The following is a 26,048-nucleotide window of genomic DNA, read 5'->3' as shown; positions in this document are numbered from 1 at the left end:
TTTTCATTATAAAAGCGATTTTTCCCTAAAAACTGCTCAAACTGTATGCGGGCTGTCATTCCGAACACCGCTGGAACAACAGCGAACCTAGCGGAAAAAACGTCGTCGAATTCTTCAATAAACGAAACAAGTCTGTCGAAATTTTTAAGCCATTCTATATTGTTACGCGACGGTAGCGCCGCCAAGCGTATCTTGCACACTCTAATTTCTTTGATGCAAGATTGTATGCAACGCATTTTTAGTGCAACATTGTTTACACACAAGTTCGAACCTAGATGTACATCTGTTCTCTGTGGTTTGATGTTCGCAGAACAGGGTGGACAACGTGTTCGGCAATCACCTGGCGGATGGCGGGTTTTGTCCGGCTGAAACTTCGGTGAAGACCGGCTGGAGTTTCCTCCGATGGCGGCGAGTGATAACCGAAACCACGTGTGATTGTAGCAGGGATCTACCACAGACAACAGATGTACATCTAGGCTCGAACTTGTGTGTAAAGGCAAGGTCCGTCAGCAGAATCAAGCTAACAATGTTGATAAACGTAAAGGTAAGAACTTGTAAGAGTAATCAAGCTGTTCATGATTGAAAACAAAAACGAGGAAATTCGTGTCCGTAATTGAGACTGCAAGTGATAAGGATTTTCAATTATAACAACACAAGTTTCGTTGAATTATCGCAGTACTTTATTCGTGATAATTATTTTTCTACAACTGATCAGTAGTACAATAATATCCTCTCTCATTTACCTCTTTTTGTGTCTAATTTTTGTACGAAAATAACAATTTATCACTAACACTAATTCATTCGTATAGATTCTTGTAGCAATGCTTAGTGCGAGTTTAAATCTACTTCCATTATTGCTTGATATGTATAATTTTCGACGTGATTTCAGTGCTTATCCTAAAAATTAAATAAACATGTTCTATTCCGACTGATAAATAATAACCTACAACACTACTTCTACCACTTCTACGCTGCCTCAATGTTGCTTCCGGATGTCCTTCCAGTGCACAATAACCCGCTGGTCTTCGGGAGCCTTCCCGAAGGGTCGCGAGCCGTCGCTGTACTCCCACTGGTTGATCTGGTAGTCCAGCATGGTTTCGTACTTGTACACGTTGGACCCGAGCTGTTGCGTGAGCGGGCTCGTGTTGGTCGTCAGAATGCCGGTAAAGTCCCGGCGCGTCGCGATCTTCAACACCTCGCTCTCCATGAAGTGCATAGCCTCGATGTTCTCCTGTGCGCTCAGGTCGGCGCACGTTCCCATCATGAAGGAGTGTAGAATTTGGTTGATGCCTTGGGGTAGTTTCTCCTCGCTGGGGAAACAGAATCAGTCAGTTGGTTAGAAACTATCTGATTCGATCGAGATCAAAACAACTTACCGAATAGGTTTCTCCACGAATTCCAGAAATTCGAAAATGATCACCAAGTTGTTGGTTAGCTCTGGTTCCGGCTCGTCGTACGCGTCAAAGTTAAGAGATACTCCAACCGACTTGCCACTGCGATCCTTTATCACAAAGCTAAGCTGCTTCTCGATGAGCACGTCCCAGATGTCCTCCAGGATGTCCCGGTAGTCCTGCTCCTTGATCAACGGCTTAATCCACCGTTCAAGGTCAGCTTTCTCGTAAAAGCTGTACGTTAGAATGCTGCAAGAAACAAAATTGGTTACGAAGTTCATCCAGAACAAAGTGCGCCGGTTCCACTCACTTGATAGCGTCCTCCTTGTGTTCGTCGGCCAACGGCTGTGCCGTCAAGTTCATCGTGTACTCAAACTCAAACTCATGGTCCTTTGACGCGCCCCCGTTGAGCTGTTCATGTTCGGCGATGTGCTTCTGGTTGGCGTACATCTTGTCCAGAATTTCCGCCAGATTTTCTGCGCCGATAAAGCTGGTGATGCTGATGGCGTGACCCTTCTGGCAGAGCTGCGTAACCGTGATGACCGAGTTGAGCGAGTTGCCACCGAGCTCGTAGAAGTTGCTCTGCAGCGAGATCTTAGTCCGCGTGGAACGACCAATGACTTGGCCCACGGTGGTGAACAGGGCCTGCGCCATGTCCATCTTGTGCTCCGGGACGCCAGCGTAGTCGTACTCGATCTCGATGTTGGAGTCGTCTGTTGAAAGAACGATGATTTTAGGATTTCTGAACCTTTAGAATTCATAATCAGAACTTACCATTGTTGTTGGTATTTTCGTACATCTTGAGCAGACTCTGTCGGTCGATCTTTCCATTCACCAGCAGCGGAATGCTGTCCAGAAGGATAACCTGTGGAATCATGTAGTACGCGAGCTTGCTCTCGAGCGCACCCTCAATCTGCAGTCCATTCTGGTAGGCCGAACCCTTCTCAACGGTGATGAACGCCAACAGTGCCTGGTCAAGCTCCCCCGCATGGTAGCAAAGGACGATTCCCTTGTCAACGCCCGCCATCGAGAGCAGATTCTTCTCCACTTCGGACAGATCCACGCGGTGACCACGAATCTTGATCTGGGAGTCCGTACGACCTTCGTAGTACACGCAGCCCTTGGTCACGGAGGCAAAGTCTCCGGTGCGGTACATCCGAGAATAAATGAGGTCAACAGCCAGTGGGTTGTCGATGAATCGCTCGGGATCGCGACCGTTCACATAGCCTTGAGCCAAATTTAAACCGGACACGAACAGTTCACCGATCTCACCAGGTTTGACCGGCTGGAGGTCGGGAGTAAGGATGTATATCACAGTGTTGTCCAAGGGGTACCCGATAGGAACTTTGTCGAAGTTGCTAAGCTGCTTCTTTGACTCGCACACAAAGTACGTTACATCGCCCATAACTTCGGTGGAACCGTAAAAGTTGCACAGCTGGTGAACTCCCTCGAGGAAATAGTCGAAGAACTCTTTGGCCAACGAGATCTGCAGAGGTTCGCCCGAGCACACCCAGATGCGCAGGTTGTACAGCAGCTTCTTCTTCTGGAGCGGCAGGTAGAGCAGGAGCGATCGCAACAGGGTTGGCACCAGCACCAGACGTTCGATCTTGTACTCTTCCAGCAGTTCCACCAGTCGTTCCGGGTTGTTGGTTATCTTTTTCGGAACGACCACGATGGACATTCCATTCAGCAAAGGGCCCCAAATCTCCGTTACGGAATCGACAAAGGTCAGAGCGGTTTTGAACACTCCAACTTTCTCGGTTTCCGAGTACGGGAATCGGTTCCACTGCCACTGCAGACGGTTCAGGATCGTTTCGTGGTTTAGGCGGACACCTGCGGACAAATAGTAAGTTTAGCTACAATTATAAATTAAAAATAGAATCAATCACCTTTCGGCACACCTGTACTGCCCGATGTGTACAGTACCAGTGCCAGCGCGTTGTCCCCAGCGCCCAGCATCTGCTCCGGCAGAAGGTTCGCATTGCTCAAGGGGGACGCCTTCTGGCGCAGGTCGGCGTACGCAACGGCCGGTGTTTCGCCAAAAACGGCCAAATTCTCGTAGTCTTCGTGGATCACCAACACCGGACGGGACTCCTTCAAGATGTGTTCGATACGGTTTGCTGGGAAGGTGGGATCAAGCGGAAGATAGGCGGCGCCGGCTTTCCAAATCGCCAACAGTGTCGTTACGAGGCGATCCGAAGGCTGCATGCACACCGCAATGATGTAGTCACCGTCGCCGTTGGGTTCCGATTTGCCGGCAATCACATCAATCGCGGCCCTCGCCAGTCGATTAGCCGTGGAGTTGAGCACGTTGTAGTTGGTCTTGATCTGACCCCGATCGTCGTCTGCAAGAAGGAGTGGATGGGCAATTTGTAATATTTTTTTATGATTATGATTGGAATTTGCTGAGGAGTTTGAATTGACTAGATTGGTTAATTATTATTCTAAACTTATACTGACCCCTGCAAAAACAGTGGAGAAAAACGCATTCTAAGTTTATCCAACATATACTGCCGTTCTACGCAGAATTGTCCCATGTAATTTTTGGACGATTCTGACTTTTTTGTTTCATTTTTGAGTTTATCAATTCAATTCAATTCGGTTTTATTGGTGAATAATCCAAGTTACAATGAGTTCATTTAGGTATATAACAGAGATTTGGTGTTCCTTTCAGCTGTGTTTTACATCGTAATTCAATCGAAAAATTATTACTTATTACCTACTATGGAATAGACAAGAGTAAGAAAAAGTTTTCAAAAAACTTACAGAAATTTACTTTTCGAAAAACCTATAAAATCTAGTACATTGTTTGTAAACTCATTAAAAACAACATCAAGTCTGTTTGTCCTATCGTTGCGTTTCTACGCATAATTGTCCCACCAAGTTTTTTCTTTCATGGAATCATTAGTTTTGCGAAGCATTGTGTCTTGTTTGCCTGTTATATAGCAAGAGGACAACAACAAAGAAAGAGTACACGTTCTTTAACCAAACTGCATCATTAACTCAAAAGTGATGGAAATGCAAATGGGACATTTATGCGAAACTGTGCTCACTTGTACAAATCATGCTGGGATTTCTATCTAATTTCAAAAAAGAAAGTCAAAGTAGTTATGTCACGGACATAACCGGAATGGCGTAGACTACGTAAAGTTTTGATATGAGGATATAGAGTTTTCCATATCTTAATTTTGAAGAATAAGCTAGATACTTGAAATACATTAACGGAATAAGATCGTGAATGGGAGATGGACCCCCCAACAAGACAGAACTTACACACTCTTAGGCCAGTCAACTCAATCGGACCGTGTACGTACCGGTTGTTGAAACGGAATTCGTATACGATATACGATTCGAATTGATATCCGATTGAGATGACTTTTACTAGGGGAACAGCATCTAATTCCAGCGTGCCTCTAATGTTGGCAGGTCAGAACTCTGACATTCAATTAAAGCTAATTAAAAGCGTGTTCAACTGAAATCGAGTGACAAACAGCTCAATATGAAGTGAGCAAGCAAGTTTCTATAAAAAGTTTTGCAAAATTAGTTGTTTAAATAGTGAAAATCAGCAAATTGGATGGAGTTAGGAGCGAGAGCTTAATCTGCCAAACATACGATAATTTCCCTTAGAAAGAGATGGCAAATCTAATGCGAACAAAACCGCAGCCGCCATGTAAACCATACTTTGAATAGGTTGGTAAATCTTTGACTTATTCAAACAACTTATTCAACCAACAACATTGAATGGAGGAAGGAAAGAGAAGAACGACCCCCCCCCCCCCCCCCCCCCCGAAAACCAACATTAGTTCCTGAAAGGCATTTCACCGACTCATCCCGGGTGGGGAGAGAGACGGGGAGTAAGGGCAACTCCGAAAAGTTCGGAGTCCTCACGCCCTTCCTCTTGTTTGACAACCACGGCTTGGCTCACGAGAGGCAACTTTTCGGCGAGAAGGCAGCAGGCGACGCTTTGTTGTTGCAGACTCGTCCCGGGTGGGACGAGGGACGGGGAGTGAGGGCAACTCCGAAGAGTTGGGCATTCCTCACCCCCTTCCTCAGAATAGTGAAACGGTCCGACCATCGAGAGGCAACTGGCTGACGACGAGAAGGCGATGCGCGCTCTTTCTCCTGCTCTGGTCCTCTCTTGCTGCTGCTGCTGCTGTTCTGGTCTCTCTGCTCTGCTGCTGCTGGTCTGGCCGGTCCGACGTCTGAGACTTGAATGATTTTCTGAAAACTGGCGCACATTCTTTTATATGTTTTTCGGCCTGCAACTTCCCCTCCTTTTTCGCGACCGACACCGGTCGCGGTGCTTGGGTGATTTTCCCCTCAAAATAGGTACTTGACATTCCCGTCCGTGAGTGGGAAGCGCTCATTTTGCTTGCAAAATCTCTGCATTTTGAAAACATTTTAAAACATTGAATTGTTTCAATAGTAAAACTATTTTGACAACATTGAAAATTTAATAGCAAATTGCTGAATAATTTTCGAATCGAATGGAACCAAAATCGTGCCGATTCGATTTGAGGGAATGAAGATATAAGCGATTGACGGATGACGCAGTATTCTAGGGCCTTCGGCCCGGGTTTATTGGAATGGCACCCCAGTACCTTCGAGTAAGACGTAGTCTACGTCAAAATCATAAAAAAATCCCAAAAAGGGGGACGAGACAGACCGATTCTATAGTTAGTATAGACGTTATTACGATATTCCAATACAATTCTTCATTTGTGTAAATCGTAAACTGGGGTGACATTGATAGAATTTAAATTTATTTTTGGAATATATTCCAACTGGTAAAGTTTTTATCGTGGCAAATGGGTAGTATTCATGATTGCTGAGAGTCGCAGGACTCTCGCCCTTTGCTATTAGTAAGTATCCAGCAAAGCAATTTTGTAAACTGGAGCCGAAGGAGGTCCTGTTGTGAATTCTAGCTGGAGGTGGTCCGAAGATCATTGAAGAAGGTAGAATTCACCACCACTCAAGACACGAAGGCACGAAGGATAGACCATGTCTTCGAGGGTGAAAGGATGATTGGATTTAGTGATAATACCGCAATTTTAATATTTGTCTTTATCGCTTTTTTCAGGGGATGTCTGGACTGAGTTCTTAGTGTTGCAGAAATCTTCCTCTATTCAGAATGGGGTCTTCCTTCTATCATTTCCTGTACATATTTTGAAAAAAGGTGATGCGCCGAATGTTGACATACAGTTTATCACACTTAATACTCCATACGGTATGAACGTGACATGCTGTATGTTTACTCTTGGTGCATTGTCTATTTTCAAAATCAAGCTAGATTTTTCCTATTTTTTAAGATAAAATTTAGTAACATCTACCCATCTATTTATTTCGCTACTGCTATAACTTGTCTCTTACCCCACACACTTTAATTACTCTAGTCTTTAAACTTGGAATCGCAATACATTATTGTAGAAATGTGACTGCTGAAAAATTTGGGCATAACTGATAATATAATTAAAGGTACGTTCAATCTATTTTATTATATATTATACTGCCCCTGATCGCATAAATGTCCCATATGCATTTTCATCGATTTCGAGTTATTGATGCAGTTTGGTTCAAAATTGTGTGCTCTTTCGAAAGAGCCTATAACATCCAGTACTTTGTTCTAGAAATCAGGAGGAAATCCAGTTTTTTCGCGAAAACTTAACACGTAGCCTTATGTATGGGACAAACTTCAAATGCGTTTTTCTCAGCTTGCTGTTTATGCATATGGGACAATTATGCGAACATGGGCAGTATATATGTTAACTAATCAAGTTTGTTTATCTTGTCCCATATTTCACAACTTCAGTTGTTTTCTTGTAAACTTCTCGTTACAAGTTGGTAGTTCTGTCTAGTTGCAATTAATAATGTTTTTTCCAATTCTTTCTTTCTGTGTTAGTGTGTTATTAAATGTTCGATTTTATTTGTTAATAAGTTTTCGATTCATATTGCATTTCAAACTGAATTCAAAGCACGAATCAAAAGTTTTCACATTTTATATGGCCGGGGCCGGTGGCGCAGTGGTTAGCGTGGTAGCCTCTCACCCCAGTATGGCCTGGGTTCAATCCCGGACGGACCCGTTGGCATCTTTCGAGACGAGATTTGCCTGATCACGCCTTCTATCGGATGGGGAAGTAAAACGTCGGTCCATTAGCGTAAAAGAGGTTTTGAGTGACTCACCACACATAACCTTCGGACGCCTAGAAATGAGCAGAAACTTGCAACAGAAACCACAAAAGACCCGGGGGTCGTTAAAGTGGATTGCTTTGCTTTTTTTATGTAATTTGTTCTACGGAAAATGCCTTTGAATTTGAAGATTTTTCATAATTTTGTTTCGAAAACACATTAACTGAAACCTCATTTTACCTTCAATCCTGGAAAATTGTCCAGAGAATACGAAAATACATTCCATTTTCCTATTCGAAATCATGTTCATTGAGAAAATCATGTCACTCTGAGAATATTTAAATAATGCTATTCATCAACATTTTCTTAATTAAAGTTAACTTACTTTTAAAACTTTTGAAAATTTTATGAAAACTTTTTCTTGAAGTACTTTGAACACTTCTCTATCACGATCAGTATGATTGTGTACCATTCCGTAGGTATTTAATTTGCACTTATCATTTTGCGGAAAAATCTTAAACCTATCAAAGTCACCCCGTTTTTCGGATTCTAAGTATTGACGAAAAACATTTTATTCGTGAAATCAAGTTTTTTACCACTCCGTTCTCAGATTTTTTTTGCATTTTGTAATAAAAGAACGCTACCTTTGCTCTGAAAATTTGAAAATATCTGTATCAATTAGAAACCAATCAGAGTACTGGAAGTAAATTTAAAGAAATATTCTTTTACGGATATTTTTTAACTGGGTTCTAAACTTTAGGTATTAATAAAATGTTTCTTAGCTCAAAGGCACCTTAAAAACAAATTATTTTGTACAACTGTTGACAGAAACTTGCTAGTTCACTTTTAATTGTGCTGTTTATCATTTTATTTGGTGATATGCCAACAAAAGCCTCGCTACGTAGTCTAGTGGGTTACGCTTCCGCCTCGTAAGCGATATATCGGGGTTCAAATCCGGGCTCGGACCAACACAACTGGCGATCTTTTCCCTTCTAGAATCGAGTGCTTAGTAAAGGGAAGGTAATGTATCGTTACAAGCTGTACGGATAGAAATTCTGTAAGCTAATTCGGTAACTCTATGTTTTTCAATTCGTAGAAATTGAAATGTTTCCAAAATCCAAACACCTTTTTTTCCGATTTCGAACAACAATGTTGTCGATTTTGAAAACATTTACATCGAAATTGAGAAAAATGTTGACGATTTTGGAAACATTTCAATATCTACAAATTCGAAAACATAGTGTTATGGGATATGCTTACAACATTTCTATCCGTGTGGATCTTATCACGACACCTTAGGGAAAAAGACCTATGGAATTTTAAAATTAACCTTAAACATGTTAACATTAAGTTAAGAATTAACCACTGAATCCGCTTTGTAAACGCGGCCCGATGCTCTTCATGGGTCATCGAAAAAAAATACTTACAATAAAAGATGCAAATAAGTTTTTTGGATCGGCCCGTGGCTTAATGGCTACGGCTCCCGCCTCATAAGCGGAAGGTTCCGGGTTCGATTCCCAACCGGTCTCCTTGAAATTATTCGACTATACCTTATTGAACTTTGAATATGAACAAAAAACGCATGGAACCAGGTGGGATTCGAACTCACACCTTTGGATTGGTAGTAAGATGCTCTAGCCACTCGGCCACCGAATGGTTTGACACATCTTGAGTGAATTAATCCGTAGTGGTGAAATAATGTCACAAGGTCATTAACTATATAATACAACAATCCCTTTCCCAAACGATTCCCCTACACACACCACACACCATATTCTATAAATAACTCGAAGTGGTTGGTACGGTATGTCCCCACTTCTTCTTCTTCCCCTAATGATTCCATGAAATGTGGGTTCCGTTCATAGAATTTGTCTCTTTGCGGTTAATGCAACGCAGTAGGCCGGGCCGCTTTAGTGAGTGTAATACACTTCGGGGTTTCTCGAAAGTACTGCAATCATTAATAATGACAAGAAGGAACTTGAGGCGTAATCTAACCATAAGTTCTTCCCGGATGTTTTCTTCGGACTGGCTGCGCTTGTGTTCGGTTAGATTAGATTAGATTAGACAAAAGATGCAAATAAGTTTTCTGATATTTTGTCGATTTTTTAATCTACTAATGTATAGCAGTTTATAGAAAAGATTGATAAAAATTATGCATAAAATAAACCTTAAAATAAGAAGAAAATGTAAAAATCTACAGAACCCCTATGATCTGTCATTCTGGCTCAGAACTTTTCAGTTACAATGTATGTAGAATAAATGACCATGATTAGCTGTAATAATCCTGCTACTTTGTATCTAGAATCGATTATATGGATGGATAACCTTTTCGGTCACATAAAGATCAGGTAAAGTGGAAGTGGAAATTGATTCCGCGGTTGCAGTAAAAAAAAATCAATTTAATTGCTATTACTCATGGTATTTGTTCTTGAGACATGCACAAACTTTCTTGAATAGTTTTAAATTTACAAATTTATAAGCCTTTTTTGGCAAACCAAATATGCTAAAATATATCCTCGGAACCATAAAGACTTGAATGTTCCGAAGTGTTGAATCTAAGCGACGAACCCGCTGCACGTTCAACCAACCATGAAGTCACTAACCGCGCGCCGACGGTGCTAGTTCAAGGCCAACGAAAGTGAAGCAGTGGGTAGTGTTTCAAGTACAAACATGCACTAGAATGTGCTGGCTAATGCAGTTGCGGCCCCCAACCACCCTGCGAAATGCATTTGATGTTAGATTTGCTGTCGCTTTTTTTCTCTTCTTATTCTACTTTGCTGCATGCAATTTCCAGTTTGGTCAGCTGTCGCAAAACCGTTAGTGCAAAGGACGTTTGTGTTGATGTTGCCTCATCGCCGTCGCGAGACCTGCTGCTAGAACCAGGCCTCTTCTCGTGCTAACGTGCTAATACACCTGACGATGCTGACGAGAGTTGTGAGTGTCTTTATGGCTGCTCGAATCAGTTGAGTCGTGCCGCCGTGTTTAGGCGATACACAGCGCACTGGTCGGTGACCAAGTCTATAGTAGAGGAGGTCAGATCAGCTAAAGTTTATTACTTTAGAGTTATAAAAGAGGTCTTGATGGTCATGCTCTGCTAATGCTTATTCTGTGCAGATTTAACATAATTAGTTTTTTTTCATGGCAATATTTTTCAAGGTAAACTCAGTCAATCAACTCTATTTAAATTTGAACTTTGAGAAAAAGTGGTTGCATTCGAGAGGTGCACGGAAAATAGAGTCGGATTAAAGTAATCTTACACAATTCAAACCGCTAAGAGCTCGTTAAATCTTCGTAGGATCACTACAATATAAACATAAATATAGTTTTTTATCCATCTATTTATAGCTTATCTTTTGTGTGTTTTATAAATGATGTATGATAATGTAAAATGTTTATATGTGTTATTAAGAATAATGGTGCATTTTTGGAAAACTTTACCAGCAAGTTTCAAGGGCTCTGTATATTAGCATCGATCATTTCTCCATTTTTCAAATCTAAGTTCATGTAAATTCGTAAAGCTCAGAATGGTAGTCCATTCACCAAAGACTTTTTCGCATAATGTTTAGTAACTTCTCTCTCTTATAACTTTAATTCACAACTTCAATTCACATTTGCATTTGTAAAATAAACCCATTGAATCAAATTTAAATTTGTTTGTAATGCCCATAGATTACATTCTGTTCTAGATGAAGTATTTCCGGATCACGAATTTGATAAGCTACAAAAATCAATTAACTAATTCAAAACAATCAATCATTCATTTCTTGGCAGCTTTGTGTCGACACACCTTTCAGGGCACACACACACATACAGGTAGTGGTCAAGCTTCCCCTTAAGGCACCTGATGCAAACCAAGTTAAAAACTGGTTTAAGCCTAGAACCACCTTAAGCAGGGGGCGTCAGGTCGGCGAGCTTTCAGACGCGTGCCGGCACAGAATCAAACAAGAAACAACTGTTTTTGCAGCTTATAATCTGTACCGCCAGATTGCACGAAATAAGCTTTTCTATTGTGCTTGCTACCTGACGGCGTTCACCCTTGCGTGCTAAATTATTATTATTATTATTTTATCGGGTGAATGATTGACTGATTAATTGGTTATTTTTTTTGCAAGATTTAATGAATTTCAACACGACTTGTTACAGGCTCATTTCCGGTCACCAGGGGGATAAGACGCAGTGTGTAGGCTTGAACCAATGATATACTGGCAAGGTGGAGCCCAGCTAGCGTTCCTCGCAAATTATTCAGTGATTTATTTTGAATAATTTATTGAATATCAAATGGACCCGTCACTTGAGTTCAGCAAATTGTGTCAAAAATACACGTGGCAGTTGATTTACATCTAAAGTGGCAACGCGTCAGCTCTGTCAACTGCTGACGGGAGATATCCGAAGGAATTTGCTGATACAAGTGTTGATATTTGTCTTTTTGCTTTATCTTTTTGTTGGAAGTATGGCGCTTGTTAAATTTGCTTGATATTGGGGAAATATGACTGCTGTAACACATTGCTATTATTGGTATAAAATTAATAGAAACAGCTGAAATAAAAAAAAAACTTTTGCCGAATTATCGAAAAATTTGTTCTGATTTTAGAAAACTGCAAACAATTGACAAATAGCTCAACTCAGTATGTATGTATGTATGTATGGTGAATAATTCGATCATCTTTTACTCCATAATCTGTACACCCACGTGCATAAGTTTTTTTGCACGAATTTAAATGCTACAAATACCGGCGCATAGAACAAAATGGTTTCCCTCTTCCCTCCCCAAGCGCCAGAAATTTGTAGCGGGTGCACAGTGGTTCAAAAGGCTGTTTTGACAAACTTAATTGATTAGAGCAAAAAGTAAGCATTTCCGTGCTTTGACATGTTCTACAACTTTGTTCAGCGTTGTCATGGCCTACTTTTGGTGAAATTAGTTTTTCAAAATACTCATCACAGCAGGCTATGGAATTTCCAACGTTTGACAGTTAAGAGATAGAGCTTTGGTGTTTTCGGCAAAATTATAGGGCTGAAAATTTCCACAAACTTTGTCGAAGACGCCAAAGCTCTATCTTTGCGTTGAATACCAGTTTTGGAACCTTTTTCATAAATCCCTGCCAAAAAACAGTTTTTTGACTAAAACTATGTTGAACTTTGATTTTAGACGATTACAATGTTCAGAAGAGTTGTCAGTAATATCAAAACAAACAACTTTGTCGAAGACGCCAAATTGATAGGAGCTAGATGTGATGAGTTATAGCAAGATTTTGACCGAGCCACGTAGCCTAGTGGTTGCAGGGTGATCTTCTTCGTTCAAGCTCACCATTAACAAATAGCTCAACTCAGTGTGTCGATTATGGACATATTTCTCCTATAGCATCTGTTATAAGAAATGCCGGACCATAAACCTTTTTTGTTGGTTTATTGTTATCAAATTTAACTGTGTTTTCGCCATTCAGTTTTAAAGTACCGTCATTGGGGGTGACTATGGGTCAAAAAACGATACACCTCTCGTAATTTCTTAATAACAAAAACAATTTAAATAACATCAAAAATCTTTCAATGTCGATTTGTTCTTAGATAGTTTACTAACATTTTCCCAAAATATGGTGGATTTTGATGAACACTACCTTAAATGCCAATAGTTTGAAAATTGACCCAATCTCACCCCTTAGAGGGGGTGACATTGGGTCAAATGAAACTAAAATGATGCTCAAATACAACGATATGGTAAAGACAAGTCATCATTGACATGCTACAATGTTTGAAGTAGAGATTTTCAAACATTTGAGTAGTTTTCGAGCAATTCCAACAAAAATATTAGAAAAATGATTTTTCGAGAGTTCATTTTTGGCCAAAAACGTACCTCAACTTAAGACAGCTGCCAAAATAACAGGATTTGTTCTAGGAACGAAATTTTTTCAGCGAAGTCACCTTAAGATGTCTCCTACACAACCCTTTTAACAGAATTCATTTTCATTGAGAAGAATCTGAGACATGGTAAAATCCGTAAAAAATCACTTTGACCCAATCTCACCCCCCAGACCCAATGTCACCCCCATTGACGATACTTTTAACGTAGAAGAGACCAGATCCCCTTTTTGCATCGCGCATAGCTGTCTCAATTCATCACAAAACTAGGAACTTTTGCATGAGTTGAAAGCTTATACATTCAACTATGCTTCCCAAGCAGGGGTAAATAACATGGTAATACCAAATTTTGGTATTAGGGGAGAGTGGGGAGACTTGATCCCCGGGGACACTTGATCCCAAGCCTGTATCTCGTCAGCATGTGGGTAAAACAATTAGCTTTGTTCTAGAAAGTTGTGCGAAATTAACTAAAATTCATTGTAGAAAACAAAGAAAAAAATTAAAAAATGTTTAGATTCAGTTACACACATTTTTCTAAAACGAGCTGCAAAAAACTTCCAAGAGATCTTTTTTTCTTTGTATTGATATGTATAGAAAACACTCAAAAATTATTCAAAAAAATATTTTTTATACATGAATTGTTTGATAAACTTATCAACTCCAAAACCCTTACGCATTTGATGTTAAATTTATCGTCATACTATTTTTACAATCAATTGTTTAAAAAAGTGCGTTTAGGGAGACTTGATCCCTGCATTTTTACAGTCACTGGAATCAGCCTCAACATTAATTAATTGAGCTGGGTTTTCATACATAGTTTCCTTTAGTATAGTTGTACATAACTTACTGCAGTTTGAACCATTTTTCAAAACTTTTGTAAACAAAAATGACCAGCTTTTGTAAACATGCTCAATTTTGGTCTAAAAAAGAAAATTTTAAGTTTTTAAATATTTAACATAATAAACTTGTTATATTTTGAACACAAACGTACAGGTTTTATGTGAAATTGCTGTAACTTATAGAAAATTAAAAGTTTGGATGAATAAGAAACATTTTTCTTAAGATTTCTTCAAAATGTTGAAAGGGGGATCAAGTTACCCCTAACATTTTTAAAATGCCGGTTTAAAATATTTTTTTAAAACGCTTGGCATGATTCGAAGAGTTCATCTGATGAAATATCCTTATTAGCCAAACATAGATGAATGTTTAAGCTTTCAATTCATGCAAAAAGTTTATAGTTTTGTGAGAAATTGACAGAGTTATGTGCGATACAAAAAAAGGGGATCAAGTCTCCCCACTCTCCCCTACTTGGGCAAATAACAGGGACCAAAATATGCCCTTGGTTGCCCAGTAATAGATGGTAAAATACCATAAAATCATACCAAAGTCTTGTATGTGAAAGGGCACAACAAAACCAAACCATGTTATTCCAAGGGTAAAATAATACCACAAAATAAAACCATTTCAATACCAAGTTGAGGTCTTCTGGATTTTTGAACATTGCTTGAATACCAAAACTTGGTATTGCCATGGTTTTATTTTTAGGTATTCCCGCGCCCTTGGAAAATCAGATTTTGGTATTCCTGTGGTCTTCCACATACATGATTTTGGTATGATTTCATGGTATTTTACCATCTATTATTGGGCAACCAAAGGCACATTTTGGTCGCTGGTTTTTGCACAAGTAATACCAAAATTTGGTATTTTCATACCATTTTTTAGTGCACCAGTTGCAGTTAGTGAAAAAACGGAAATGATCCATATGCAACAGCCAAATCTACTCACCTGATGATTCCATGTTGTTCTTAGTGATATTCTTCACCACATCGAATGCATTTGTCATTGATGAACGACCTGTGCTTGAAGTTCTTGAAGCTTCTGAAAAATAACAAGATTGAAAAATAAGTGTTATTAAAATGAAACTAGATTGAAATTCACCAAAATTAAATAATCTGTTGATTGACTCGTTTTTCAAAGTATTTGGTTATCCCGACTAAGAGAAATTTCAACGTTTTTAAAAAAATCTTAGTGGGTATATAAAAAAAATTAAAATCAGCTTTAACATTTTCGGATTTCAAGTCATTTTAGCGCAACGCAAACTATCTCTTCAAAATTTATAAAAAAATTCCCATAGTTTCAGAGGAATTTGATGAAACACTTCAATACCAAAATAATACCAAAATGTGGCATCCTGACTTAGAAAATTTTCCACAATTTCAAGTCATTTCTTTAGGGGGTATATCATAAATGTTTAAAATCAAGTTGAAAATTTCCGGTTTTCAATGAAAGCATTCGCTTTGAGACATCATTTTAGCGCAAAATTAATTATTTTGAAAAAAATGGTCAAAATTTTCCCATAATTTCAGAGGAATTTGATAAAATACTGTAATACCAAAAGAATACCAAAATGTGGTGATTTATTGAAGAAGAATGGATGACCGCGACGACGACTTGGCGACGCGAAGTATGCAAATGTAGGGAAGTATGGGGCGATGGGCCGTATGGGCCGTAATTCATTCGCTTTGAGACATCATTTTAGCGCAAAATTAATTATTTTGTAAAAAATGGTCAAAATTTTCCCATAATTTCAGAGGAATTTGATAAAATACTGTAATACCAAAAGAATACCAAAATGTGGTGTTCGACCATTGACAAATTCTGCAATTTTGCAATATCAAAACAATACCTTAAATTGGTATGTCAAATTTTAAAGGGTCCAGAAATACCAAAATTTGGTAATGATACCAGAGAAAGGTATTATTACGCATTTCCTTTGTTATTTACCCATGCTCGGGTTGGCTTATGAGGGTTTTTGATCAAAATAGGTTTTTTGAGTCATGCCAAGCGTATAAAAAAAAACTTCAAACCGACATTTTCAAAATATCGGGGGTAACATGAGTCCCCGCAAAATAAAAAAAACAATGAAGCAGCATGTTTTTTTTCATCCAAGCTATTGATTTTTCTGTAAGTACTCTTGCAAATTTCGGAGTTTATCCTCTCCGTCCGTTCCCTGGACCATCACGGACGAAGTACCATTTTACTACCGAACCATGCTCTTTATCATCTCGTACTCCGAGGCCCAATTCTGGGTGTTGATTGTGAGCGGTATGAGCTGCTTGTATAAATCGAAGCTTACGTCCTATTTAGCATTTCTATATGCGTTACCTTAACCATTTACTGACTTTTTTAGAGCTGAACAGTTGGGTATAATTAATTGAGTTTGACTGAAGTTCTATAACCTTATAAAACTCACCGTCAAATATCAGCGCAGTGTCATTTCCGCAAAACTTGTCCACGTTGGCCTCGAAGGTCCGGTGCAGCAGGGCCGGAATGAGCGCCTTGACGGTCTGCTGACCCTTGACGATGGCTAGCTGCGGTAGGGTACCCATGATGGTTTCAGTCGAGTTGCTCTAAGGGTGTTGGTTTGAAGTCGAAGGTGTGGCGACGATGCTGGAAAGGGGTAGAATTTGTAGGCAATTAGTATGGCAAATTGTTTGATTAGGAATTTTAGAATAAAATATAAAACTTCATTTGAAATGTTGAGATAAATTTGCATAATTGAGTTAACGAGGTATACATTTTATTTAATGCTGATTGATAAATGAGCCACGTTTACTTTCAAGGATGTCCTATCAGCAGGAGCCTAACGATCAACATTTTTTATTCGTAAAATAAGTAGACTGGACACAGGATGCACCCCAAGCACTAGCTTTCGGTCATAAATCGTCTAATGCGTTCCTGTATCAATCGATTATTTCCATTCTAGCCGTTGGGGCACGTGCCAGTGGCGTCGTGTTTGATTTATGTACAACCGGTTAGTGCATACCCTGTCAGCTGCCCTGGGCTTAACCATCAATCATACACACTTAAGCACCATACCTACTATTCGCTAATGGTCAAAACTTTCGTAGTGGAAATCCAAGGCCGTACAAGGTTGGTTCTGTTGTACACTTCAATTAAGCCGGTCAGGCGGCTCAAAATAAAAAATAACATTGCTAAGCCAAGAGTACGTCACAATGGTTCGCGCACCATGTTTTGGCACACTTTGTGGCCCCCATTTGCTGGGCCTCAACACCTGGACTACCAACTTGATTCTTTTATTGTAGTTCAGAACCTATGAAAAGAGGGTAATGATAAAATTATTCCCAATTATCTAAATAAAATTGAAGGAGCACCCACTCTACATAACTGCTATAAATGAAAACAAAACTTTTTCAGCTTTGCCCTCCAGGTGTTAAGTAAGTGTGTACTCCACACCTTTGCCGGCCGTCTACTTCAAGTGCAGACCCACCCCGAAAGAAGTTTGTAAAAAAGAGGAGGGTATCTCGGTAGCTTAGCGTAGCCTTAACGACATTTTTACGATCTTCAAACTCGCGCCGAAAAGCGCGCGCGTGCTCGCTCGCGGAAAGATGATGATCTTGAGATATTGACGCGAAAAGCTTAAACGCACTCAAGTGGAGCAACATTTTTGACGGACGGATGGCGGCGGCGGGAGCGAAAGTGATGATCTTGAGAGTTGAAAGATACTATAATCAGGCCCCCCAGGGTCGTCATTTGACGCGTTTGGGTGGCACAAGAATGAGTCGATTGGAGTAGTTGTTGAGCTGGTTCACGGAATGATTTGCAGATTTTGAGAGTTTTTGTGACGTTGCTGAGCATAGAAATTTACTATTTGATGGATGAGGTTTAATTTGAAATTAACTTAAGTAGACATTTTTAACAACACACAATACAAACATTTTGTAACAACCTCGTGGCATAGCCATATTTGATCGAAGCATCCTTATTTCTTAACTGCACAATAAAATATAATATAAATAGGAGAACTCGAGAATTGTTTTGCCTTATAAATTTCCTAGTAGTCCTCGAAACCAGAAACAATCATGTCCAGCTTGGGTACTACCTCAACACCAATCGCTGCATGATCGATTCATTCAAGAATTTAGAATTTAATTGGCCGCGTTCAACTATTTTTTGCTTCACAAGTTCTTTACGATGTGGAAGATTTAAATAGGGTGGAGGTCGAAACGTTTTGGTAAAGTATGTGATTTTTTTTTGAAAAACATTCCATTTCTGAAGGGCACATACAAATGTTCCGTAAATTGGACCAGCTACCCTACTAGGGGAAGGGACACCTTGGTGCACAAGCTGCTGCATCCTGCCGATTTTCTATTAATAAGAATGCATGCTGTTTATGTTGCTCTGGTTTAACTGGATATGGTCAGTTCACGATCGAAACGTGACTGATATGTCAGAATCGTGAAGCTTCCCAACGCGGAAACACGTGCTAGAGCTTCTTTATTCTCAATATTCAATAACTCTCATGAGATTTGTATGGTACTTATTTAGTCAGTAGTCAGTTGTTCTAGGAAATCCTTTACTTGTTTAATGTTCTTTATCTTTGTTTTTGTTAAAGGTATTATCATGTATGTATCTTGTTCAGGTGATATGTTTTAAAAATATCGTTAACTTTTAATCAAATCAAAGAAGCTTTCTATGCTAAAAAAATAATCAAAAATCCGGTTGTTCTCTTCAATAATTAGGTAGGGGAAAGACACCCTTTATCATTACATTTCTATGATCGGCCTGCCAGTCAGCATTTTGACCTTAACCCTCTAATGCCTATTTTTTCGTGTGTTTCGTGTTCATTAGTCAAAAACGATAAATACACCTCCTGTAATTTCTTAATAACAAAAACAATTTAAATAACATTGAAAATCTTTTAACGTAGAATTGTTCCTAGATAGTTCACAAACATTTTCCCAACATATGGTAGATTTTTATGAACTCTATCTTATATGCCAATCGTTTGAAAATTGACCCAAACTGAACCCTTAGAGAAGGTGACATTGGGTCAAATGAAACTAAAATGATAAAAGATAGAGTCAAAACAAGTTATCCAACAGTGTTTGCTTGTTCAAGGGAATCGTATTGACATGCTACAATGTTTGAAGTGAAGATTTTGAAATATTTATGTACTTTTCGAACAGTTTCAAAAAAATATATATATAAAAAAAAGATATTTGAGAGGTTAAAATATAAGGATTTGTTCTAGGAACGAGATATATTCAGCAAAGTTTGACAATATTTGAAACAGAATTCAGTTTTATTCGGAAGATCTCGAGAAATTGCAAAATCCGTTAACCCTCTACAACCCAACCCCGCCTCTAGGAAGGCTTCGATCTAACAATGCGCCAAAAAATCAAATTTCAACCAATTTTTAATCTTTAAAAAGCATTGGAAAGAAGAACTCTTAAATTTTAAGAAAATTTACTGATTGGAAGTTAGACTTGTTTTATGCGGTAATTTTTGTAGCGTACCAGACTATGCCTCTACGCATTTTTTTTAACAATTAAAATGATAATGGTATCGTTCGTAGAAAATGTGAAAAACAAGCAAAAAAATAAAAAGTGGCTGTAAAAACATGGAAAACTAGATAGGCAAAAGGTAATGATAGGAGGTGGTGGTATAGAGTAAGCCTAAACAATATGTTGGCCCAATCTCACTCTCAGACCCAATGCCACCCCCCATGTATCATGCATACTATTTCGATATGAAATTTCATGAAACTGAAACGAGATTAAAAATGTTGGACTAACTTTGCCAATCACAGTTTGATGCCTCTGTTCTCAGAAACATGTTCTAATAGACTAATTTACTAATTGTTTTGACGCAATTAGCGATGGATGTTTTGTTTATATGTTTTCAATGTTTATCATAATTTACTAATAATTGCGAACTAGCTTTTTCTGATGATAAGATGATAAGCCAAATTCAACAACTAATTTTTCAAAGCATTTTTCCAGACAAAGCCTGCATGTCAGCTGCAGACCAGGATGTTTAAAACATAGAAAATAATTCGATTACTTGGCATTTTTAAGGAACATGATCGTCGGATAAGGAATTCAATTAGATTGGAACTTAAGGTTCATGATGCTCATATCTCTCAGGTTATGTAATCAGAGAATTAGTGGGTGAATCAGTAATAAATTTTCCTTATCATGCTGTTTTATAGTTGAAGCCTGATTTGCATTAATCATCATTCCTTGTTTCAGAGCACGAGATCCGTTCTCACTGGATCACTAGGTGTAGCATGTATGATGGTGCTTTTGCAATTAGTTTTAAAACAGCAAATACATTCCACAATTGGTCAGATTAGAGTGCTCTCGGTTTTGCAAATTGATGTGCGGACCTGTAGAATCCGGATTTGCGCATTTGCTGGCAATGTTTTTGCTGCCCCGTAATAAAAAGTTAACGAGATAATTATATGGGTGGCGTAATTTTCCAATAAAGTAAAACACTCGGATCTGTTTGTTCCAACCCTAATGCTAAATTATTAGAACAGTAAGGAAAGTTGCAGTGTATGAGTCTTGAGTTCAATTTCTTACGCAGATACTTCACAAAAACAAAACGAAACAACCGTCTTTTGACGTCAGAGCAATATCATGGCGGTTACCCAAGCCACTTTTAGATCGTTCGATAAAATTAGATTTCTACTCAACGAGCTGTGATATCTGCTACCGGTCAAGCAACTTGCAAGCCAGTAAGTTCCGCCGTCGCCAGAGGCGTTTTGTTCTACTAGCATATTAGCATAAATTGCATATTAGCAGCTGCCTGAAGTGGCGGTTCTACCGGCGCTGCTGTTCTAAAAGCTAAGGAGGTTGGTTTTGCAACCACAGATCCTTTTGGTGTTGCATACACCGACTGCACTTTGCTGCCACTGTTCCAATTTATGGTATACGTGTAGATACGGCGATATGACTTACAATGTTGTGAAGTATCTGCCGCATTTTGATTACAGGTGTCAGTTATGGGCAGTTTATCATTGTTTAATTAAATTTCAAACACCTTGACCTTATCGTCAGGTTATTTAAGAACTGTCAGTGAATTTATCGTATTTGCTTTGAATAAAAAAAAAAAAAATCAAAAGCAAAACAATAAATCCATTCGCAAATTCAAGCAAAAAAAACTATAATATTTCATTTTGTTTGACTTATTAACTTTCTTCTTCTTATTTGAAGTTTAGAGCAAATTTAATAAAAAAGGAAAAACAAAAACGTTGATGGCTTGTACTGCACATATTCTCATATTTATCCCATTTGCAAAAAATACAAGCTAAGAAATACGCAAGACAAGTTTGTCCCAAATATAAGGGTACGTGTTAAGTTTTCACGAAAATTCTGTATTTCCTACAGATTATTAGAACAATGTAACAGGATTTTTTTTGAAAGAGCACGCAATTTTGAACATAACTTGCATCAATAACTCAAAAGTGATGAAAACGCTTATGAGCCATTTATGAAAACAGGGGCAGTGTACCGAGCTCTCGGATGCTAAATACTTCAATCTTTAGTGTCCAAAGTGCCCTAAAAATTGACATTTTTGAAAAAATCTCTTTTTATCCCTTTTTTGACAGCTCAGGTTGCGTCCAATCAAGCTCATACTTAGAATTTGGGCTTAGTACGGAAGCACTGGAACAAGTTTCTTAATTTCCGCTAAAAAGGTGTTTTTGTTAAATCCTACAATATACTTAGGGTTTGGAGTTTTAAATTTTTTGCTCTGCTTTATACTTTACAGCTAAAATTAGATTTGTCTAAATTGCAAATCAGTTGATCTAAAATTTATTGAGGTTCTATTAAATATTTAAAAAGGGCTAAAATAATCATAAATACGTCTAACTAAATAAGTGTTTTAAACTTGAAATAACATTACAGGCATATAACAAACTGTCCCTACCCACAGTAAGTGCACAAAGTTCACTTCCCAGCTAATATTGCATAATAGATTAATTGCTTCCCTCTACAGCCGATTCAATTAGTCAAACAGAACTTACAACTGCTAATGACTCCATTAGCAGGGCTAGAGGCAAATACAAGTATCATAGCAATGGACGTGGCTCTCTTTGCAACCCTTTCAGTTCCATCAGTATGAATGTATTAGAATTGTTGGCGCAACAAGAATTCTGTTTTGATATTCGACCGTGTGCGGGATAATTACCAGAGCATAGATAATTTCAAATAATGAGTGGAGATGAAAAAAAATATCGGAATAATTGGAAGCTGTGAATAATCATTAGCCAGTCAAAACTTGAGCATTCTTCGGTCGTCGATCTTCAATGAGTCAGACGTGTTGAAAGCTCTATAGGGGGGAGTGGGGAGACTTGATCCCCGGGGACACTTGATCCCAAGCCTGTATCTCATCACCATGTGGGTAAAACAATTAGCTTTGTTCTAGAAAGTTGTGCAAAATTAACTAAAACTCATTGTAGAAAACAAAGAAAAAAATAAAAAAAATGTTTAGATTGAGATACACACATTTTTCTAAAACGAGCTGCAAAAAACTTCCAAGAGATCTTTTTTTCTTTTTTTGATATGCATAGAAAACACTAAAAAATTATTCAAAAAAATATTTTTTATATATGAATTGTTTGATAAACTTATCAACTCCAAAACCCTTACGCATTTGATGTTAAATTTATCGTCATACTATTTTTACAGTCAATTGTTTAAAAAAGTGCGTTTAGGGAGACTTGATCCCTGCATTTTTACAGTCACTGGAATCAGCCTCAAGATTAATTAATTGGGCTGGGTTTTCATACATAGTTTCCTTTAGTATAGTTGTACATAACTTACTGCAGTTTGAACCTTTTTTCAAAAGTTTTGTAAACAAAAATTTCCAGCTTTTGTAAACATGCTTAATTTTGGTCTAAAAATTAATATTTTATGTTTTTAAATATTTTACATACTAAACTTGTTTTATTTTGAACACAAACGTACAGGTTTTATGTGAAATTGCTATAACTTATAGAAAATTAAAAGTTTGGATGAATAAGAAACATTTTGCTAAAGATTTTCTTCAAAATGTTGAAAGGGGGATCAAGTTACCCCTAACATTTTTAAAATGACGGCTTAAAATATTTTTTTAAAACGCTTTGCATGATTCGAAGAGCTCATCTGATGAAATACCCTTATTAGCCAAACATAGATGAATGTTTAAGCTTTTAATTCATGCAAAAGTTTATAGTTTTGTGAGAAATTGACAGAGTTATGTGCGATACAAAAAAAGGGGATCAAGTCTCCCCACTCTCCCCTACTAAAGTTCAAATCGTAACTTGTATGTCTGCATAATTATTGTTTACGCGTGAAGTTTATTTTTAGAAAAAAATATTGCTAAACGAAATTTGAGAAGCAAAATTTGATCTCTCCCCAATATAACGTCCCTCACAGATCGCTGAGCTTTGACGAGGCTTGAAGTTCATTGAATGTGAGAAGCGAAGGATCTCGAAAAGCGTGAACTTGTATCGATCGATCTTGATGATTGCAAACAAAAAAAAATCCAGACTAATTTTGGCCAAAGAGCCGGTTCAAACCGGACACGGTATTAGCAGACACGCTTTAAGCACGGAGGCGTTTTGTTGTGTCGTTCTGATTCTTATTTTTTTGGTCATGGTGTTTTGGGCAGAGCTTTAGAGTCACGCTTGTTAGCGGCACGTGCCAAGCGGTAGACCATAATTGTAGGTTGCGTTTTTTTTATGGGTGTCAATCGATGACTTACTTCAGAATGTCCTCAAGATAATTGGCACCTCTCTGATGTTGAAGGGAACGTAGACAATAAAAAATGACTCTAAAAAGTACACGGAAAGACGCGGCAAATTAAACCTAATTATACAGTTAAATATGTGTCTTATAGGGGTCATTAGGGTGGAATCGAAAATTGGTTTCTTCAGCAACACATTTTTTGGGTCCCTTTTAGGGTCCCAAACAACCTCTCAAAATTTGGGAGCGATTGGTTAAGCCCACGATTGGCGCAAAGCGAATGAAATTTGTATGGAAATTACTATGGGGAAACTTGCATTTTCACATTTTTGAAATTACAAAATTCATGTTTTATTATTTTATGAAACTAACACCGTAGAAGTATAGCCCTCAATGTCCTTAACAACTCTCTCGAAGACAGTATTGTGCTAACTTGCTTCTAACAAAAGTTACAGAGCGTTCAAGAGAGTCATTTCGGAATACTCGGTAAAAATCATACTTTTTGCCAACACTGCCAAGTCAAGTGGAAACTTTCGTAAACTATAATATATTTGAGGAATTGGGGTGCATTTTAACTAAATAATGTCTTCTGAACATATCTTCATATCGATTTTACGTAAGGCTCATCAAAATATAAGAACAATCGTATTTATTTTGTATTTCATGGTTCCTTCGGCAATGTTGGCAGAAGATGTGAGTTTCACTGATTATTTCAATACACTACTTTTGAAAACTCTGTATCTTTTTTGTGACGCACTTTAGCACCATACTGTCTTCGGGAGAGTTGTTCAGGACATCCAGGGCTATACTTCTACGGTGTTAGTTTCATAAAATAATAAAACATGATTTTTGTAAACTCAAAAATGTGAAAATTCAAGTTTCCCTATAGTAATTTCTATACAAATTTCATTCGCTTTGCGCCAATCGTGGGCTTAACCAATCACTCCCCAATTTTGTGAGGTTGTTTGGGACCCTAAAAGGGATCCAAAAAATGTGTTGCTGATTGGATTTTTGTCATTTTAAATTTTTCCATATAACTAGATTCCACCCTAAGGGGTCATACTCCAATGAGTGGCATTTATTTCTAGCTCGTGAAGCTGATCTCATAAGTATTCAGAGAGCAATAAAATGGTTTATTTATTGTGAGATTATTCAAACTACTTGCAACGCAATTGATTTTAAGTGAAACTCTTGCAATAAGATTCCTGTATTTTAGGTGAACTAAGTGTCATAAATAAAAATACTGTTGCAATGGTCTAGATTACAATGTTTATAGCTTGACAATGTAGTGTTCATTTAACAGTGTGAGTTATTTTTTTGTCAATAAGACGCGGAAACAATTCAACAAATTGTACGCTTCCTTTTCCAACCAAACTGTTGCAAGTGAAAGAAAATCCCCCGCAAAGCAATCATACAACTCAGGGATTCCCACAAGTATTGTCCAAACATAACAACACTTCCATTCAACGTTTCCGGTCCTTACTCACTTTGCTGTTCTGCTCTGTATATTGAATCATGTGATTGATTATTTGCTTTTGAAATTGGGTGAATCCCATGTACTCTCTCGTTTATGATTAGCAAGTGATCGTAGGGTCTTTTTGTTATAAAAACTATATTTTATTTAAAATCAAAAGTTTTGTTCAAAACTGTGAATAAAATAATTCGATCAAGCGTAATTATTTCCATAGCGAAACCATTCTGTTCTCTATTGGTAGGTTCAGCTATTAAGTTTCCAAGAAACCTTCATCGAATTAGAAATCTTTTCGGTTCAGCCCGGTACGCCGGTAATTGATGCAGTGGAACAAAACAAAAACCACGTGCTGGTTCGAAAGCGTTTGACGATTTTCTCGATCACGGTCAAGTTCACGATACACACCGGCGGTGCTGTGCCGGGAAATGAAATCTGAGCTTGTTGAGCCGATTTTGGCCAGATCAATCAGGCTTAGCATTTTGAAGATATTATTGGAAAAAGGGTAAATTCTCATATTTTTGGTATTGTAAGGATCTGGTCCTTTTTTATACAAGTTGTTCATTTTCACTGCATTTATTCACTATATTGTGTCACTTTATGTCATTGAACTGCCAACATTCGAACAGTCACGCACAACAACCGTTCATGCAGCTAGTGCAATCATCATCGAAC

At 38.2% G+C, this 26,048-nt stretch overlaps 1 protein-coding gene across 2 annotated transcripts in view; it reads right to left on the bottom strand.

The window, feature by feature from the left end:
• Positions 1–657: 657 nt before the first annotated feature.
• LOC120418744 (mycosubtilin synthase subunit C-like) overlaps positions 658–26,048 on the bottom strand; it is a 38,887-nt gene continuing 13,496 nt past the window's right edge. For both annotated transcript variants that reach the window (XM_039581220.2, XM_039581221.2), the window contains exons 2-7: positions 16,624–16,820; positions 3,281–3,736; positions 2,166–3,224; positions 1,702–2,104; positions 1,377–1,640; positions 658–1,310 (exon numbers count right to left, since the gene is read on the bottom strand). In XM_039581220.2, the coding sequence (XP_039437154.1) occupies positions 977–1,310; positions 1,377–1,640; positions 1,702–2,104; positions 2,166–3,224; positions 3,281–3,736; positions 16,624–16,759 (2,652 nt within the window). In that variant the 5' untranslated portion in view covers positions 16,760–16,820 and the 3' untranslated portion in view covers positions 658–976. The remainder of the gene's footprint in view (positions 1,311–1,376; positions 1,641–1,701; positions 2,105–2,165; positions 3,225–3,280; positions 3,737–16,623; positions 16,821–26,048) is intronic.

This window comes from Culex pipiens, chromosome 1, assembly GCF_016801865.2.
Source record: "Culex pipiens pallens isolate TS chromosome 1, TS_CPP_V2, whole genome shotgun sequence".
Classification (NCBI taxonomy): domain Eukaryota; kingdom Metazoa; phylum Arthropoda; class Insecta; order Diptera; family Culicidae; genus Culex; species Culex pipiens.
Note: the sequence above shows the minus strand (reverse complement) of the source record. Positions and strands in the feature narration are given on the sequence as shown.